The sequence below is a fragment of the Emydura macquarii genome, unplaced genomic scaffold, assembly GCF_026122565.2.
Source record: "Emydura macquarii macquarii isolate MOO-44397 ecotype Brisbane River unplaced genomic scaffold, CSIRO-AGI_Emac_v2 contig_973, whole genome shotgun sequence".
In the NCBI taxonomy this organism is placed as follows: Eukaryota; Metazoa; Chordata; order Testudines; family Chelidae; genus Emydura; species Emydura macquarii.
The window spans coordinates 687027-708333 of record NW_027131110.1 but is presented as its reverse complement, the minus strand read 5'-3'; the positions used below and the strand labels follow the sequence as shown (position 1 = coordinate 708333).

General features: G+C 41.0%; 1 protein-coding gene across 3 annotated transcripts in view; it reads left to right on the top strand.

The window, feature by feature from the left end:
• SMARCC1 (SWI/SNF related, matrix associated, actin dependent regulator of chromatin subfamily c member 1) overlaps positions 1–21307 on the top strand; it is a 172773-nt gene that overhangs the window by 110363 nt on the left and 41103 nt on the right. For 2 of the 3 annotated variants that reach the window (XM_067544507.1, XM_067544506.1), the window contains 3 exons: positions 6778–6833; positions 13063–13177; positions 14155–14309. In XM_067544507.1, coding sequence (XP_067400608.1) covers positions 6778–6833; positions 13063–13177; positions 14155–14309 — 326 coding nt within the window. The remainder of the gene's footprint in view (positions 1–6777; positions 6834–13062; positions 13178–14154; positions 14310–21307) is intronic. The other variant, XM_067544508.1, reaches the window with a different exon arrangement.

Sequence of the window (21307 nt, the reverse complement as noted above, 5' to 3'; positions counted from 1 at the left end):
CCTACCAGTGCCACTTCTTTTACCAGAAAGAGTCCCACCTTTAAGCACAGCCTGGAATTCTGCTCTTAGGCTGCAGACAAGGGTCTCTGAGACAAGCTAATCTCTGTCTTCCATATGGCATTGCTAGACCACCAAATAATTCCTGAATAGATGCACTCCTTTTGAGAAGGCATATTGACCAGTCTGTAACGTGGGTTGAGTCCCCTCTCAGCGGACAAAGGCACATACTTCAGAGGGGCAGAGTTGTCTGTCCCAGACAAGATCAATTGAAAAATGATTAAAAGGTTTTTCTCTTACTTCTTGTTCTTCTTACATAATGTATTTGTGTAATATGTGAAGAATTAAGTTGTGACACAACATCATTGTGAAATTATCGCTACATGTTAGAGACCAAGCTGTCTTCACCAGCTTCTTCTCTGTTTTAGGACATCAGACTTATACTATCATTAGAGTGGGGGATGGTTTAAAAAAATCAGAACATTTTGCATCAATTAATACTTTAAACTGAGATTTATGTAGCTGGGTTGAGTGTTGTTAATTATTCCTGCATTCTTGAAATCAGCCTGTGGTGCCCAATAGCTTTAGATTTAAAGGCATGGTACCATAGGTCAAAGCCTGTGATCTAACACTAAAAATTTCTCTTTAATGCCTTATAGAGCAATTGGGTACATATATATGGTGCTGGAGACTCAGATCTGGTGGTTTTAAGATGCCTATGGGATTCAGACTTGAGGGGTATGCTGTTCTTTTTTGTTACATGCTGATATTTCCCTCTCTATGTATTTTTGGCGTTTTTAGGTGTTTCTTAGCCTTCTAAATAAATATGTGCAAAGCCTTAGGAACAATTAAGTCCATAATGAAGTCCAAATAAAGTTTCACAATATTCCAGCTCTGTACGTATACTTTTCCTATCCCTGAGAGCCCAATCTTTATTAGTGGAAACTTTGTATAAACATTCATTAAAAGAATAGCTTAATTAATGAACTGGGGGTGGCCTCAAGAGGCCTATCCTAAGGACAAGTTTACAGTGGTATACTAATTAGCTTGAAATAAAACTAATTAATGTTAAAACATTCATACTTTATAGAGATACCCATGCATCTAGCACTGGTAACAATTTTACTAACTTTTTTTTTTTTTTTTAACACTTTCACTTTCCTCCATGTTGTTGTCCTCCGCATACTGTTGATTAGATTATTGTGCAGCATGACTTTCTTTGTAAATCACAAGGTTGGGTGGGATACTAAGATAACTGGTCAATAATTATTTAAGCAGAAAATTTCTAACTAAACAGTACCTGGTTGAAGTTTTGATGAGACAGTTAAGATATTTTTGTTGATATAGCACCGAAAATGTAGTAGATGCTTAGCATACATATATATGGGAAAGATCTTTGGCCTGAATAGCTTACAGTCTAACCAGACAGCAAGTGGTCTGTCATTAGAAGAGCTTTTGGAACAAATTGATAAACTAAACAGTAAGTCACCAAAGCCAGATGGTATTCATCTAAGAGTTCTGAAGGAACTCAAATGTGAAATTGCAGAACTACTAACTATGGTATGTAACCTATCATTTAAATCCGCTTCTGTACCAGATGACTGGAGAATAGCTAATGTGACGCCAATTTTTTTAAAAGGCTCCAGAGGCGATCCCGGCAATTACAGGTGGGTAAGCCTAACTTCAGTACCAGTTTACTTGTTGAAATTATAGTAAAGAACAGGATTATCAGACACACAGATGAACATGATTTGTTGGGAAAGAGTCAACATGGCTTTTGTAAGAGGAAATCAAGCCTCACCAACCTACTAGAATTCTTTGAGGGGTGAACAAGGGTGATCCAGTGGATATTGTATACTTAAATTTTCAGAAAGCCTTTGACAAGGTCCCTCACTAAAGACTCTTAAGCAAAGTAAGCTGTCATAGTATAAGAGAGAAGGTTCTCTCCTGAATCGGTAACTGATTAAAAGATAGGAAGCAAAGGGTAGGAATAAATGGTCCATTTTCAGAATGGAGAGAGGTGAATAGTGGTGTCCCCCAAGGGTCTGTCATGGGACCAGTGCTGTTCAACATATTCATAAATGATCTGGAAAAAGGGGTAAATAGAGAGGTGGCAAAATATGTGGATGATACAAAACTATTCAAGATAGTTAAGTCCAAAGCAGACTACGAAGAGTTACAAAGGGATCTCACGAAACCGGGTGACTAGGCAACAAAATGGCAGATGAAATGCAGCGCTGATAAATGCAAAGTAATGCACATTGGAAAACATAATCCCAACTATACATATAAATAACAGGGTCTAAATTAGCTGTTATCACTCAAGAAAGAGATCTTGGAGCCATTGTGGATCATTCTCTGAAAACATTGCAGTGAAAAAAGCTCACAATGTTGGGAATCATTAGGAAAGGGATAGATAATAAAGACTGAAAATATCATATTGCCTTGATATAAATCCATGGTACGCCCACATCTTGAATACTGCATGCAGATCTGGTCGCCCCAGCTCAAAAACGATTAATTGGAATTGGAAAAAGTATAGAAAAAGGGAACAAAAATGATTAGGGGTATGGAACAGCTTCCATATGAGGAGAGATTAATAAGACTGGGACTTTTCAGCTTGGAAGAGAGACTAAGGGGGGATATAATAGAGGCCTATACAATCATGACTTGAAAGTACATAAGGAAGTGTTGTTTGCTGCTTCTCATAACACAAAAACTAGTGGATCACCAAATAAAATTAATAGGCAGCAGGTTTTAAAATGAACAAAAGGAAGCATTTCTTCACACAATGCACAGTCAACCTGTGGAACTTTTTGCCAGAGGATGTGGTGAGGGCCAAGACTATAAAGACAAGAAAGAACTTGATAAGTTCATGGAGGATAGGTCCATCAGTGACTAATAGTCATGCTCTGAAATGTCCCTAGCCTCTGTTTGCCAGAAGCTGGGAATGGGTGACTGGGTGGATCATTTGATGATGACCTGTTCTATTCATTCCCTCTGAAGTACCTGGCATTTGCCACTGTCAGAAGATAGGCTATTGGGCTATATGGACCATTGATCTGACCCAGTATGGCTGTTCTTCTGTTACTAACTGCAACAAAAACCAAGTGATTGAACAGTGAATTCTTTTATGAAACCCACACGTCTTATCATTTTTTAAAAACTGTTTTTGTCCCACAGCCCTAGTTAGAGCTGTCCAAGTTATACTCTCATCAGGCTGCTGTGTTTGAGCCCCATCCTAGACCAGTGTGTGCTTGTGCTTACGCTTTCCTTGGTCTCAGCTGGCTGCAACACTGTCTCTCCCCTTGGCCTCTTTTGGGTGCCTCACATTTCCTCTCTGTCTGTTACCCCGTCACAGAATTGGGACTCTGTGACCCTGCTTCCCTAGGCCCCCAGGACTAGTGCTGACCTCTTAGACTTCCCAGTTGCCTAAGCCCTTTCCCAGAGCCCCTGCCTTGTGGGCACTCAAGTTAAGTGCACCTCTTCGGGGACATGTGATAGTGAAAGCAGATTACACACAAGTTTCGTAAGGATTAAAAAAACCAGTTGCCCTTTACTTTGAGTTTCACAAGAAATATATAGATCTAGACAAAACAAACACCTACCCACATTTCCTTGCTTCAGTTTCTCAACACTCTTGAGCATTCTTTGGGCTTAGGTCAGAATCCTCTAAGGAGTCCAAGATCCTATCTCTTTGTATGTGGCAGCATCTCCGAATCATAGAGTTTCTCTCTGGTGCAGTCTGTTTACTTCTTTCCTGGCTGGTCTCTCAAACAAGACTTCTCTACTATAAAACCATGCCCCTCTGTTCATGTCCCCTACCCAAGCTTCCTTGAGTCTTCCTCAAGTCTGTCAGGCTCTGTGGCCTTTAAAACCCAACAACACCACTTGTTTTTTCTTTGTTCTGCTTCTGCAAAAATTCTGCAGCTTTAAATCTCAGTCCTGCAGACACATTTGGTCAGCCTGATTTCCCCTATGCTCAGCCATCCCATTGGTACTGAGGTGCTCCCACCTGAACGGGAATATCAAGGTTTGACAACCCTCCATTGCCCTTGGTCTGGGGAATAGATGACACACCCCTGACAGCATGGCGCCGACTCCAGTTACCCTGAGGCATTTCAATAAGCAGATTCATAATTTCAGCCAGAATTCAAGTTTTAGATAGATTCCTTAAATCATCAAAATTCTATTATCTGTTTTAGCACTTCTTTGATGGTATGACTAGGTCTCGCGGTCCTTTTGAAAGAAATGTGTTTTGAGGAGCAAGATCTGGAGATAGGCATGAAGGGGCTGGTTAGTCATGAACAGGGATCCTTGAAATCTGTTTGCCACAGAAAAACGCAGAATTTGCATTTTACAGAGAATCTTTAGTTTCTACATTTGTGAAAAAAAACAAAACATATACAGTGGAACCTCAATTATCTAATCTAATTGGGACTTGGCTAGATAGGATAATTAGGAGAATGGGCGGGGCTCGGGCTGTCAGCTTAAAAATAGTAAATAATCAATAAAACATTGTGTTCATCTGATACCTATATATATTGTGGCTAAGGAAACTAAAGTTCAGCATTTCATTTTAATTGCAGAAAAACACAGATTTTTATGGGGTTTTTTAATTGGAGAATTTGGGGGAGGAGGGTGTTTATGATGGGAAAACTAAGGTCCCTGGTTATAAACTTAGGCAAAGTAACTGGTTATAGGGACTGAAAGAAAACATTCAGAGAGGTTTCTTGAAGTTAGACATCAAGGTTCGTTGTTAGCCTGTCTTAAAGAACAATCCATATCAAATGCTAAGGCAGGGAAATAATGAGGAGAGGGTTTCTTGTAAATGTTTAATGCTTTAACACTGTTTGTAGAGTTGCTAGAACTTAGTGTGAGAATATTTTTACAATGCGTAAATTATTCTTCTGCTGTCAGATTTAGATAACATGATAAAAATAGACTCTGATAGTGTTTTTATCACCTGCAAATTGGAAATAAAGTCTTCTATTGACTTTCCATGCATGCTGACATTTATGTGTGTAGAGTTCATAAAGCAGTCCAGGAAGTTTGTGTTGAACAGTGATTATATTATAAGAAAATCTCAGGTGAGTCTTGCATGCCTGAGCAATGAAATATCTGCACAGACAAATCGACTGCATTGACAGAGCATGTTGTTATAATATAGTCAACCTACAGAATTCTAACATGGGTTGAACATGTTACAGAATTAGAGTGTAGCCAGGTGTATAACAGTTTGAGTTCTGTCTGCATTAGGCTAACTATGTAACTTCACAGAGCATAGCTATTTTAATATTGTTGGCCTCACATACTCTGGCTGGCCAAACCTGCAAAGATGAAGCTGCATTTAAAACTGATTTTTAAGCTAAGTTCATAGCATAGTGTATAGTGCAGCCAAGCTTTCCAAGTGTCCGGTGTTATGGGGCTTTCTTACATCTTTTAAAGAACTATTGTATTAATTTAGGTGGAACAAATGGGCCAAAGTTATTAACGTAACTCCATCACTGTCCAAAATTAAACAGTGTTAAAAAGGTCCAGGGTTTGGCATTCAGAGACCTCAGCCTGCTTAGTACCATGGTGCAAACACAATTAAAAAATCTTTTAACATTTTATTAAAGATACAGAAAAGAAACAAAACAGTTAAAGCATTTGAAAGGTAAAGAATTAAGTAAGATTTTTATTATAACAACATGTTTTGTTTCCTTTAACTGGAGAGCATTATAGAAGCAGGAAACCCCTTGTTTGAGAGTCTCTTAGATGTTATTAAAGATGGTAATAACTTAGGTTAAGATTTTGTCTCAGGAATTTTTAGTAAAAGTCAGGGACACGTTGTGGGCAATAAACAAAAATTCAAGAAAGCCATGACTTATCCCTGACTGTTACTAAGAATTCCTTATCTCTGACTGTGGGAGGGAACAGAGCTGTGGGGCTTGCAGGATCAACTGGGCGGCGGCAGCCCCACCCCCAAAATCATGGAAGTCCTGGAAAGTCACGGAATTCGTGGCCTCCGTGACTAAATCTGATCCTTAGAAATAACCATCCTTCTAAGGAAAAGAAAATAAGTTACTTGAAATGAGCTGGAGCTGCTATTGTTGCTACTGTTTTTAAATCCAATCCCATTTCATCCCAGGTGGTGGTTGGGATTCAGTTGGAGCCAGTAGAAGTGGCAGTGTTAACTGTGTCCCTTTCTCTGAACTGGTCTGGTCAGGACACACTTTAGGATTAGAATAATAAAGGTCTGGGGTCCCAGGAGATGGTGGAGGTGGCAGCCATGAATTGGTGAAGTTTGCATCAGTATCCTCTGTCTGTTCTTTCACTTCATTTTTTCTGTTCTTTGTCTCCTCTCCCACCCAAAAAGATCTTTTTAAGGACCCAAAAAAAGAGTGAGGGATCTCCTCATTATTTTGTCCACCGATTAGCCCTAATGTCTGACATGGCAATTTTGATTCATTAACTTCCAGCTCCACATCATCTATTTTTAACGAGCATAATTTCAGTAGTCCTTGGATTATATGAACATGGCCTTTTTGGTTCAGATTAATCCAGTTTCTCTCTCTGGTTTTCTTGCATCTAGCTAGTCCCATCAGCATTTGTTGTTATAGGTTGCGACATCTTATGAATTTACACTCAAACTCACAATTAAGGTAAATTTGTAAGCCCAGTTATCACAACAGAGCAGGAAATTTGTTAGACCTGTAATTAATTTTCAAGCATAGTAAATGGTCATTATAGCACTTTTAACCACTCTACTTTATGTGATTGTATTTCTTCTCACAGATGGAGTTGAAGAAGAAAAAATAGAAACTGAGACAGATGGGCAACAGTCAGAAAAGGTAAGTGCCTGAGATGTGTCTCTGATACAGTGATTCTCTTCATGAAGTTCACAAATCTGAGTTATTTGTATTACAGTTACACCTAGAGGCCTTAATCAAAGATTGGGGCCCATTGTGTTAGTCACTCTACAAGTGCATCATAAAAAGATGGGCCTTATCCCAGATGACTTAAATTTTAGTAAAGAGCTCCTGATTCTCAGCCTCATCTTGTGCAGAGTGAATTGAACACTCCTGTCATAGGAGTGCCCCCCACAAGTTTATTGCTGAGCAAAGTGGGAGGAGGTGTCAGTATCTATTCCTGTCCTTCCCAACTACGAGGAAAGGGTCTGAGGAAGGCTCAAATTGGAGATGTGAAATTTAATTGTAGAGCTGTAGAAAAACTGCAGCAGCACATCCTGACATGTTGCAACATTTTCCTTGTAGTGTTGGATTGATGATACCGATTCCTGATTGTGCAGTGCTAAGACATTTGTGGCCCTGTGCAGTTTAATTCAGTGACAAATTGGCTCTCCAAGATTAAGTACCACTGCTTTAATCTGACACCAGATCAGTAAAGAGAGCTCATAGTCCTCCAAATTCCTAATTTTTTAATTTAGTGTAACTCAGTTGTGTTGGACTGCCAAGTGTTGTGAGCAACCTATTTTTAGAGAACAAATACAGACCAAGAGACATTGAGAGGATGAAAGACACTGAAAATAGTTCTTGTGTTTCCCTTCTGGGTGCCAGCAGGAGTTGGATTGAGTTGCAATCTGAGTGAAGTCATTTATTTATAGTTGCCTCACAGATAACAGCAGTGCAAGCTTCCCTTCTTTGTCTAGCGAATGTGACTCGACTCTGACTTAAAGCTGAAACCTAAGCCCATGATAGTCAGTTGCAAAATCATCATTGGCTTCAGTGTGTACAGGATCAAACCCTTAGAGAGTCGCTGTTTAGGAATGTGAGAGGAGTTTAGTCTGTCTGTTCACGCCTTCATCTCTCCTCCTGAGATAGTCCGCAAAAGAGGGCGATTGCAGTGGTGGGTTTTGTGATATAGATAAATGTCCACTAAGATCTGGAGTCTAGACTGTGACTTAGCAGCTCCTTTCAAATAGGTAACAGAACTGTCAAGTGGTACTGGCAATGATTCTGGTCAGTACCGACCTGGACTAGAATCAAACTAGTGCTCTAGAACTGATTCATCATTTTGTTGAATATGCAGTAACTTCATTGTGTCTGCAGATACCTGTGATACTTCCCTGTTACCACACTTTTTCAGTCAAATGAATGATACACCAGTAGTTAAACTAATACTTACAGTACATAATCCTGAATGTTACTCCTTGTTTGCTGTATTCTTCTCTTGAGTGTTTTTATATTGCTTTTGTGAAATAAGATATGTAAATACAGTGCAAAGTAATCGTGGGCATGAAAATTCCTGTTCCAAACTTACTGGAAAATAATTCATAGTCTAGTAGAACAAGAATAGGTTAGTCAGTCAAATAAATCCAAATTCTTTGCCAGTGTTAAAGTATTTGCCACCTCCATGCTTACATATGAAATCACTGCTCATTTCATTAATACAGTTAAGGCCCTTGAGTTTGAATAAGCTAGAATCCATGAGGAATGCCATTTCACCGAGTAGTGTCCCGCTGAGTGCTTCATGACAGGATATGTGCACACCAGTGCATTTTTGAGCAGAGATTTTTGTCAGCAGTGTCCACGCCTGCACGTTACACACCCTCATGCCCTGATACGAAGGTATAAAGAGAGGAACGAACCCACCGCCCCTCCAGTTCCTTCTCAGCCACCTGCGGCTTAAGACGGAGCATCACAGTGTCCATTAACTGAGCCCACTCAGCTCACTACATCTCGCTTTCTTGTAAGTTTTTCTAAATTATTTATTTTTTTCTATTATTAGCACAAGTTTGTGCTTTGAGGGGGGTCCCCCACCCTTTCCTTGTTTGCCCACTTTGGGCCCTCAATGTTTTTTTTTTCCCCCTGACCTTCATCCACAGCGTCAAGTGCAGGTTATGCCCAAGACCCCAGACTTCAAACATTGCCACACATGTCAAAGGTCCTTTCCCAAAGAAACACACATTCAAGCTGCCTTTGCTGCTTGGAAGAAATCCACGTTCCCTCTAAATGTAAAATATGCTTAGGATTCCAAAGCAGATCTAAAAATTGAGGGAGGACAGATTTAAACTCCTACTTACGGAGCACTCTCTGAGACCTACTTTGTCTGAGTCACCCACTGTGCATTGGTTTCACCAACCACGTCTGCTTCTGCTGTAAAGCAATGACCCTTGAGGCTCTGGTGCACTCCCCAGACCGTCCAAGAAGAAAAGAGCCATTCTCCCGAACAAAAGAAGAAAATGGAAAAGTCACGTATTCAATTGGGGTCTCAGGAGACCTCATGCAAATATGGGTACCTCTTAGGTTCCCTTTCCCTCTGATACCATGACCACAGTAACAACTAAGAAGGCCACATTGCATACCAACAAGCCATCTAGAGCACCACTGACATTGGCACCTGCCCTGTGCCTCCCCAGAAGTGAAAAGTATACCATACCTCTTCTGGTACGGTCTCCGATGCTATCTGATCTTTCTCTGGAGGAATCACATCCAGGGTTCCTGGTACAGTCCAAGCTTCTATCTCACAAGGATAAGATCCTCAAAGAGCCCAAATCACCGTTACTCAGAAGCACTGAGAGGTATCCCCACCAGTATCGACCCATCAGTATCAGCCCACCTCATTAAGCCTACTTACCCTCTGTCCATTTCATCAGCGGTGACTCGTCCTTCAGTACCAAAACAGTCCTCACGCAGACTCTTTTAGAGTATCAAGAGATACTTCCAGACGGTATTGTTATAGCATTCTCTGGCACACCTCACTAGCCTACCTTTCTAACCTTGATATCGATGCAAATGCAGGTCACTTCCCGGTACCAACCCGACCACTGGTACCCCGAGCTCCTTATGGCAACCCTTTCTATGGGGTGCCATCTTCAGAGGTCACATCAGGAATGTCAACTAATGTCCTTAGGTCCTGTACCACAAATAGATCCTCTGGAACAGGAACCAGTGGAAGAGGAAGAAACACTGCTGTCCCACAAATCTTCCTCATCACCAAGTTAAGATATCGTACCTCCCCTGCCACCCTATGTCAGTGACATCAAGGCTGTTCAAGAACTCATAAAAAGGGTAGCAGACACCTTACAAGTCCTGATAGAGGAGATTCAAAAACCTAACACTCCTTGTTGGATGTTCTTCATTCACTTCAGGGCAAGATTGCTTTGCCCATCAATGAAGCTTTGCTTACTTGAGCACATGTGGTGTGGGATAACTCCAGCTAATGTCCCACCTACGTGTAAATGAACTGACAAAAAGTATTACATCCCCAAAAGGCTCACAATATTTTTTTTCCTTCCACCTGACTCCCAACTCTCTGGTGATGGAGGCTGTTAACAAATGGAACAGGCAACATCAATCCTGTTTGACACCATCTGATATGGAGCTAAACAGCCTGGCCTGCTGGTCCATAAGAGAGCTGCCTTTCGTATTTAGCTTGTGATCACTATGACCCCCTGATCCCTTTCTGCATAACTCTTTCCTAGGGAGTCATTTCCCATTTTGTATGTGTGCAGTTGATTGTTCCTTCCTAAGTGGAGTACTTTGCATTTGTCCTTATTAAATTTCATCCTATTTACCTCAGACTATTTCTCCAGTTTGTCCAGATCATTTTTAATTTTAATTCTATCCTCTAAAGCACTTGCAAACCTCTCCTAGCTTGGCATCGTCTGCAAACTTTATAAGTGTACTCTCTGTGCCAGTATCTAAATCACCGATGAAGATATTGAACAGAATTAGACCCAGAACTGATCCCTTCGGGACCCTGCTCGATATGCCCTTCCAGCTTGACTGTGAAGACTGATGATTACTTTCTAAGAACAAATTTCCAACCAGTTATGCATCCACCTTATAGTAGCTCCATCTAGGTTGTATTTCCCATTTGTTTATGAGAAGATCATGCGAGACAGTATCAAAAGCCTTATTAAAGTCAAGATATACCACATCTACCACTTCCCACATCACCAGGCTTGTTACCCTGTCAAAGAAAGCTATCAGGTTGGTTTGACATGAATTGTTCTTGACAATTCCATGCTGACTGTTATTTATCACCTTCTGACTTCGAGGTGTTTGCAAATTGATTGCCTAATTATTTGCTCCATTATCTTTCCGGGTACTGAAGTTAAGCTGACTGATCTGCATCTATACACCTGTGACAAAAAGAAAATACAGCAGGTGGCAGACAGCTCAATAATCTTGGCCAATCCACTACCAGCCCAGGAACCTCCCAGAAACTATCAAACCCCCAAAGAAGCCCAAAGAAAGCGCCATCCTCTTCAGCAACCTCCCAGCCAGCAACATCTTCAAAACATCCATTTTGACCCATTGGTCAAGGGTCACAAATTACTTCCTGCTCCAGATACTACATTGTATCTATTCTCCCTCCCACACTGATGGGGCTCATGTCTTCCATTTCCTTCCTTTCTGGGAGCTCATCACCTCAGACAGATGGATCCTAGAAGTAATTTCCACAGGCCATTCCATTTATTTCAGCTTCTTACCACACACCCCATGCCTCAAAAAGGGCCTTCTCACATAGATCTGTTAAGGTAGGAGGTACAGTCCCTCCTGTCTCTGGGAGTGATCGAACCTGTCCAGTCAGACTTCATAAGGAAAGGGTTCTATTCTCAGTACTTCCTTGTCCCAAAGAAAAACAGGCTGAAGGCCAATTCTGGACCTCAGGAATTTTAAACACCTTTGTCCACTCTCAACAGTTGAGAATGGTGACCCTAGCAACAATAATTCCCTCTCTCAATCCTGGAGACTGATTTGTTTCCCTCCATCTTCAGGATTCTTATATTCATGTTGCCATTCATCCCTCACACAGGCAATTCCTACTTTTCATAGTAGGCAAGGATTGCTACCATTAATTGGCTGCAGTAGCCTGTCTGTGCCAGATAGGAATCCTCTTTTCTATACCTGGATGACTTGCTCCTGAAAGGCCGATCACTCCTCAAAGCACAGACGACAGCCAGCCAGGCCCTGTCTCTGTCTCAATTTCTGGGTCTCTACCTCAATGTGGAGAATTCTACCTGGAAAACAGACAACATAGAGACAAAGAGGCCAGTCTGGACTCCTCTTCTGCCAGAGCATACTTCTCCAGGGACAGATTTATCACAACGGCCAACCTTCTTTCAACTATTCAGTGGAATCCACAAACACCCCGTAAGGGCTTTCCTACAAATTCTTGGCTATACAGCAGCCTGTACGTTCATGACTTCCCTAGCAAGACTTCATTCTTTGTGTCTTCAAGCATTGTTGAGAACCATCTACACTCCCAACAGACTGTCTGCTCAAGCACGTCTGTACCTTGGAAGGGCCTCAATTCTCTGAACTGATGGAAGGAGCCACAAAAGAGGTGTTTGGGAGTTCCGTTTGTACAGTCTCCTCCCAGGAGGATTATCACCACAGAAGTCTCCATCGTAGGCTGGGGTGCACAATTCCAAAACATTAGCGCTCAGGGCAAATAGGCCTCTCAGGAGGTGACCCTCCATATCAATATATTGGAGCTCAGAGCAGTCCCTTATGCTTGCTAATATTTCCTACCACACATCAAGGACTACCTCATCAGAATAAATGCAGGACAACAGAGCAGCGATGTATTACATCAATCATCAAGATCCCAGTCTTTATGCGCTGAATCCATAAAACTATGGAACTGGTACACGTCAAATCATGTGCAGATCTCAGGGGTTTATCTTCTGAGACATCCAAATACAATCACAGATTCCCTCAGCAGACATTTCAGCGTCAACACAAGTGGGAACTGAATAGCAAAGTGTTCTGAGAAATATATCTTGCCTCTCTAACCAGTCTCTATCTATTAGGGATTAGAATGAAATCTTCGTGGAGGGACAAGATTATTCCACCTCTCCCTATTGTGGGGTTTCTTGTACTGTCTGCTAAAACAACATCTGGTGCTGGCCCTGTTGAAGTATGGCAATTGCTTTGTCCCCAAGAATCTTGACCATGATTGTGAAAGGAAGCTAACAGGCAGTCCCAAATTTAGTCCACCTTCCCAAGGATGATAGAGCATTTCAAAGAGAATCTGTGACCAAGCTAACAAATAATTTTTTCTTATGTTTCCCTTTCTCTCTTCCTTCCCACCCCTCTAACATTCTAGGTTGAAAACAAAGGAGAAAGTGAAATCGAGGAAGGTGATAAGGTGCAGGAAGGAGAAAATGAGAGAAATCCAGAAAAGGAGATGGACAATGAAGTCACTGCTGATACTAAGTCAGGTAATCGACAACAGCTGTTCCTTGAGCTGCATTTTAGTTTTAAAAGCCTTTCTGCAAAGCTGTAGGAATAGATTATAAAGTTAATTGTGGCAGAAATATTTCCTCTCACACATCAGGTCTGCATCTTGGTTCAGCAGTAGATATTCCACTTCATTTCACAGAAAAGCACAAGCACTAAATTCATATTGAAATCATTTCAGACTTCAGTTTAGGGACTTTTTTCATCTTGGCTGTAGGTAGTGGGTGAGCAGATTGCTAAACTAAAGTGAGCACAAGCCATATAAATGAGTTTTCCCCTATTGCTAATCTGTTGGCCCATTTCTAATGTAAAGAAGCAGATGAATGGGGCTACTATGAACTCAGCTCTGTGTTTAAAAGCTAACAAGCTTTCTCAGTTTCCTTACGAGCTTGTGCAAATCATTTCATTTGTCTGGTTGAGGATAAAGTACTGGAAAATCAAAGTATCTTCCTATATTTTGAAGTACCATGTCATTTCTTTCATGAATCTGTGTTCTGATTGTATCATATGGATCTGCCACATCTTTTCTGACAGGGATTTTAGGAGAGGACAGAGCAAGATAATAGGTTCCAATTGCATCTCAAAATGGAGGTGATCATGAAATTTGTTTATTGGAAATACAACTTAAAATTGTTTTGATATTAAGAGTAAGAAAAAGATGGGGAGAGAACAGGGGTAGAAAATGAAAGCACTTTGGGAGCATCACCCTGGAAGGTTTTGGGGGGATCCTCTGGAGTATACATTTTGTGGAGGTGTTCAAACTGCTTCTGTGGCAGATGTGGAGAAATACTGAGGTGCTATAATAACTTAAAGCACGTAAGTGGGAGTGTTGAAATGGGTTGATGTATGGATTTGTGCTGTGTGAAAACAGAAGTACGTGCTATGTAAATCCTGTCCCTTGTGTGATCGTCATTAACACTGAAGAATGAATGTAAAAATTATTGGGTCATCTCTTTAGAAGAGAAGGAGGCAGAAGAGAACAAGGAAAACGTTGATGCGTGCAAAGACAAGGAAAGTGACACTGGAAAGAAGAAAGTGGAACATGAAATCTCTGAAGGAAATGTAGCTACAGCTGCAGCTGCTGCTCTTGCCTCAGCTGCCACCAAAGCAAAGGTTTGTCGTACACAAATACCCACTGCAGCTGATTTCCAGTTTCAATTGGGAACTATTCAAAAATGGCCCATTGTTCCAAACCACTGGGACTTTTAAGTGCTAATCCCTTGTATAATAAATACAGTGTTTGTGCTCTTTCACTTCCGCTGTTTGAACACTCTCATTTAATGAAATTGTTTCCCTGTGAATAGTTTAATGCTACCATTGTAAACTTAACTAATGTGAGCATCCTAAAAAAAGAACTTGTCATCTTTTCCATGTGTGATGTGGGCAGTTATCTCTGTTGGGTGTGCCCATAACGGTTAAGGAACAGGACTGGGAGTCAAGATTTGTGGATTCTTTTCCTGGATCTGCCACTGACTAGTTGCGTGAATTAAGACAAATCACTTATCTTCTCTGTACCTCAGTTTCTTCATCAGTAAAATAAATGTAACACTTACTTGACAGACCATTGCATATTTATAAAGATCTTTTGAGATCCTCATGTGAAAGGTCCTCTATTATTGTTTTTCAGGGCTGAATATTGAGAGAATGGTATTTTTCCACTTTGTCTTAAATGGCCTCTTAAACTTTCCAGCCCCGAATCTCTCAATGTATTGTTTTTGGTCTGCTTTTTTTGTAATGTATATTTTTAAATCCTTTGTTTCTCACATATTAAGTTGTCTGCAGATTTTACCTAACAAGCCATAGCTTGAATCAGTGTTCCACATGGCAGCTCTCCCTTACAGCTCTTATTGTAAATGCCTTCTGAGTATTCTGCTTCATTCAATTTAATGAATGTTACACCCATCTTCCTCCTTTCCTCATATTTAAGATATCTCCTCTACTTCCCTGATAATTAGTTTCACTGTATTCCTTTCTCTGTCTTTTTTTTCTTTTCACTAGCTCTGCTGAATGCTGTGCATCACAAACTCCAGTTCAGGTTTTAGTAATAAAATGTATTATCAGGTCCAATTGGATGGGCCACAGTACTGAAATTGCTCAGACAGTAAAATACGCCAATAAATGCCACAGATCCAGCCTACAGCAATAATTTACCTACCTCTCTGACATGCCCTTATTACTGTGACCCCATCATGTGCATGTTAGATCAATTAGATTATCTGCCACATCTCTTGTTTGTTTTGCTTGTGATCATGTTTTGTGATTTGTGCCTCATCCCCTGTGTGTGTGTGTGTGTGTGTGCGCGCGCGTGCATGCATGCGCGCACGCACGCATGCTCGTTCATTCGTTCATTGGCAGGTCTCTTGACCCTCTTTGGGATCCATACTTTCCAGTGCTGGATTTCTCAGTCCTCCATTTTTTGACGGTGTCTGAGTAGTCATTGCCATGCTGATGATGCTTAGAAGAGACGAATATAGTATTCTGGTAGAGCCAGGGAAAGCTGTGAGCTCCTCTGGAAAAGGAACTCCAGTTGGTTGCTACATATTTCTCTAAAGGAAAATGACCACAGATTATTGTTTGAACTTGCAAAGCCCTTACTCTTAATTCAATGACACTTTTGTAATGTTTTTCTTTCTATATGTAATGTGTAACTTTTGTAAGCCACTTCTGATCAATTCCAAAATTTCCAGGAATATTTTAGACATCGTTGGTCATAACCTTATTGATTTGGGGGGAAATCAGAAAACCAAAAGGGGGAAAAATAGGGGACACATGAAATCCCTACCAGCTCTTTAGCACAGCATCTAGCACCTCTGCAATTGTCTATAGATCAGACAACTTGTTTAGGCACCCAGGTATGTCTTTCAACATAACAACACTTGTACATTATCTCTGCCTTCCTGAATGACTTATCTCTCCCAAACAGAGAGTAATGGTGGCAGCATGCACACAGACCCCCTTCCTTTGGAGGAGAATTGGGGACCCTGGTATGGGAGGTGGAGAACACAGCCTCTTGAATGGAGGGGGAGAGGAATAGGAGACAGACAGACAGCCCCTGTCATGGGGGAAAGGAAGAAATGAGGGTTCACACAGCGCCCCTGCCTTTTTGGATGAATGGGGGATGCTAGAATAAATGGGGGATTGGGACAAACAGAAACTCTGATGGGATGTGATTGGAGGGCCCAGACATGTTGGGAATAATGGGGGTGGGGGAAGGGGGGCCACAGAGAACCCTTGACATGGAGGGGGAATGGAGCACAATGAGCCTCTGCCATGGGGGGAAGATTAGGGGACCCTGGTATGGGGGGAGAGAGAATGGGGGCATGCAGAGAACCTCTGCTGTCGGGGGGCGCAAATGAGGGACACTGGTATGGGAAGAGGAGTTATGGAGGGCGCACAGAACCCCTGCAGGTAGAAGATGAAGGAAGTTGCAGGGAGGGTGGCACACAAGGAATGCAGGGACCCCTGGCATGTGCAATAAAGTTGGCCAATACAAGTTAAGTAGTGTGCACCCCACCCCAACTCCACTTTTTACTGGTGCGTCTGTTTCTGGAGGGGCTCAGCAACTCTTGACAGGCAGAACAGTGGAAACCCCCTTCCAGAACATGGACTTAACCTTCCTTTGAGCCAATCTGTACTCTGGGAACACCCTAGATTTTTCTAGCCATAGATGTTCTTACACGCTTTGGGTGTGTGGATGCTGTGGGTGCAACCTTGAAGGTAAAATAAAGTAAGCAGATCGTGTTCAGATGCAGGGAGCAGGTATTTTGAGCCATTTAAAGAAGCTATTAAAAAGTCATATTCTGACACACCTTCTAAATCTCTCTGCTGTGATTACCCACTCAATTCTGAAAAAATGTACAAGTACCCTTTAGTTGCGCCTCTCACATCTGGAATTCCTTTCATCATGTGGTGGTAAAATGATCAAAGTGGTGTTTTTAATTCTGATCTAATTTCTATAGCAACTTTTATCTGAGGATCTCAATGTCCTAGCAAACACTAATTAAACTTCACATCATACCTGGGAAATATGTATTATACCAATTTTACAGATGGCAAAACTGAGGCATGGATATGATTTGTAATATTGTAGTATACAATGCCTTGGGATGCATAATAAATGCTGCACACATGCTGTGTGTGTGACTTTGAGTGTAGCATTCTGGACTCTTGATCTGTTAGATACCTATATCTGTATATTTATTTCTGGTGCAGAAAAGTAGTGCACAGTGGTGAGGGGAGAATGTCACACTGTTGGAGGTTCTCTGATGGTAAACTGAGATCCTTGCTTCATGATCCCATGACTTTTGGTGATAACTATAGTGAATGTTTCCTTTCAAAACAAGTTTTAATTTCAAAGGTCCAGAAAAGCTACCTGATTTACTTGTACAGTCAATGTTCTACCAGTGACTAGATATCCTGAAGTACTTTACAAAGCAGTCAGAGCATGAAAGGCCTTATTTAAAGCCAAATTCTAGTCTCATAATATGGGACTATTTCACAAAGAGACACTGGTTGCTTTAGACCACCTGGCTTCATTGTGGATAATTTTGGATGTCTGCATCTAGATCTGAAGGGCAGAGATGAGATCGTCTGTAAATGGTAAAACCCCTTATAGTTTGAGCACTATGCACTTGTATTAAAAGTTACTTCATTTCAGCACACTGTGGATCAATGGGCATTTTCAGGCAAGCAATAAAAATGTAAATAGGAGTGAAATGTAATCTTTTATTTTGATAGGTTTCCTGCTCCCAGTAAAGCTCATGTCCCCATTTTCTTTCTTTAGTGGTAGACAATGAAGGAAGAAAGGGCTTGGCTAATGCAGTCATTTTGATTTTAACAAAGACAGAGAGAGAGAGTTTATATTAGAGGAAATAATGTTGTGTAATTGGGACCTTCACACTCCGGAGTAGAATTGGAGTGCAACAAGGACTTCTCTTCCCATTTGCAGTAAAAATTCAGACAGCGTTAAGGTCTTGAGTGAGTCATGTCTTGTCTGAGATGGAATAATTTCAATTTTAATATTAAATCCCAGAGCACTAACTCTGGATTATATGGAAAGCTATTATAGTATTGCAAAGTTTGCATCAGAAATAGACGTTTAAGTGTCACAGGAGAAACCTTGCAATTAGCTTTTCTGAGGAAGGTTGGTGTCTGTGTGACAATGTTATCAAAAGAATGCATCAGTATTTTTTTGATGCAGCACAATCTAGTAGTGAGTTGGGAGCTGGTCATCAGGAGATACGGCTTCTGTTCACACATCTGCTAGTAACTTGGAATTTGGGCAAGTCATTTCACCTCTGCACTACAGATTCCCGCATGTAGAATGAAGCTAATAATCCGGATACACATGCAGTTTGTAAAGTGCTTTAACACTTTTGGCGAAAGACTCTAGGTGGTAAAAATTAGTTTTGGGGTAGGGGCGGGATGTTGTAATGTGCACCATTGCATTTCTTCCCTTCTCAGCGCCAAATTGCTGAATTAATTTTCCCTCATCATGAAAATGCATTTCAGGACCTATGGGTCCTTTTCATTTTTTTCCACTCCTGGATTTCCTTTCCACTGCAGATGAATATAGTGCCCTTTATCTAGTCATGTGGTTGAGCAAAACAGGCTGTGATAAGATTGCTGTTTCATAGATTATAAAGGCAGAAGGGATCATTGTGATGATCTAGTCTGACTTCCTGCTTAACACAGGCCATAGAACTCCCATGAAATAATTTGTTTGAACTAGAGCAGATCTTTTAGAAAAACATCCAGTCCTGATTTAAAAATTTCCAGTAATGGAGAATCCACCACAGCCCTAGGTAAGGTCCTCTCATGGATCAGTAACTGGTTAAAACACTGGAAACAAAGGGTAGGAATAAATACACAGTTTTCACGGTGTGTTACTGCTAATCTGAATTTGTCTTGCTTGAACTTCCGTTGGATCATGTTATACCTTTGTCTAGTACATTGAAGAGCCCATTGTCAAATATTTGTTTCCGTGTAGGTACTTATAAACTGTGATCATCACTCTTTAGTCTTCATTTTGATCAATTGAATAGATTTAGCTGCTTAAGTCTACCACTGTAAGGCATATTTTCCAATTCTTTAATTATTCTCGTGGCTCTTCTCTGGACCCTTTCCAATTTATCAGCATCCTTCTTGAATTGTGGACACCGGAACTGGACACAGTATTCCAGCAGCAGTTGCACCAGTGCCAAATACAGACCTAAAATAACCTTTCTACTTTTACTCAGCAGTCCCATGTTTATGCTTCCAATGATCGCATTAGCCCATTTGGCTACAGCATTGCATAGGTGATTATCCATCATGATGCCCATATCTTCTTCAGAATTAGTGTTTCTTGAGGTAGATTCCCCCATTCTGTAAGTATGGTCTACATTCTTTGTTCCTACATGTATGACTTTACATTTGATCATATTGGAAAGCATGTTCTTCGTTTGTGCCCAGCTCACCAAGTGATCCAGATCGCGCTCTATCAGTGACCTATCCTTCGTTATTTACCACTCCTCCAGTCTTTGAGTCATCTGCAAACTTAATCAGTGATATTTTGTTTTCTTCCAGACATTGATACAAATATTGAATAGTGTCGGACCAAGAATTGATCCCTACAGGACCCCCCTAGAAACACACCTGCTTGATGATTTACATTTACAATACTGTTTGAGACCAATCAGCTAGCTAGTTTTTACTCCATTTAATGTGTGCCATGTTGATTTTGTTTTGTTCCAGTTTTTATAATCATAATGTCATACAGTACCAAGTCAAATGCCTTACAGAAGTATAATGGAATCCCCGGGGTACAATCTGGAACTGTGGGACCCTTGTGCCCCCTTAACTCTCCAGCCTGAGCTGCCTCTCAGTCCCAGTGACAAGCAGCAAACCCCTCTAGGCACTGTGATCAGTCAGCCATCAGCATGTGGAGCACCACATCCTATTAAATGACATGAATACTCTGAGCCACTCCTGAATCATATAGAGAAAGGCACCAGTCAATCACCGCAGACTTGCACCCCAGAAATATACCTTCTTACACGGCTCAAGACTACTTTGGAAAGTAAGTGTAAGCTCATTAATTAGTTCGCCACTTCATCACAAGAAAGTGGACATGCACCAGCCTTTGTAATCTGAGCTAAGATTCCCCAAGCACTTCAACCAAAATCACTCTGTTTTAGGTAAAATATAAAAGAGATTTATTAACTACAGGAAGATAGATTTTAAGTGATTATAAGTAGCAGGCACAGAGATCAAAGTTGGTTACCTAAGAAATAAAAATAGAAACTCAGTCTAAATTTTAACTTTAGCAAACTAAGCAAGATTTGAATCAAGCCGCTTTTCTCACCCTAATAGTTGTTATGGGCAGCTCTCAGTTCCTAATACACAGACTAGATTCCCCTCCTAGCGTGGGACCAATCTCCCCAGTTCAAAGTCTTTGTCTTCCAGACGATCTTCCAGCTGTTAAGATGGGGGAGGAAAGCGGCCCAGTGATGATGTCACTGTCCTTCGTTTATACTTTCTTCCAGCTGCTAGAAAGATCCTTGTGGTGACATGGGGGTTAGGCTGCACTCATTGCATACCTCATCACTCTGAGGATGGTCTTGGAGGGTCTTGATGGGCAATCAGTGCCTATCTGGCCAGTGATGTTTGCTGCTTTGGTTAGGCTAAAGAAGCCAAGCTCTTTGAGTCTCCTCTCATAAGGCAGGTTTTCCTTTCCTCGGATCATCCTAGTAGCCCTTCTCTGTACCTGTTCCAGTTTGCATTCATCTTTCTTAAACATGGGAGACCCACATTGATTGGCACTAATTATAATATCCACCATGAATTCTTTATTAATCATGTGTCATATCAGCTGTTCCATTATTTTGCCTGAGATCGATGTCAGGTTGATATGATTCCACATTTACCCAAGTCATTCTGTTTACCCTTTTTTAAATATTGGTTCAACATTAGTTTTCTTCCAGTTTAGTACAACTGTTTTTCCAAGACTCCTAGGCCAGCTCGTTCAAAACTCTTGGATGCAAGTTATGTGGACTGGCTGACTTTAGAATGTCTAACTTCAGTTGTCATTGTCGTTACTTCAGTCATTGTCAGAAACAGAATTAGAACTT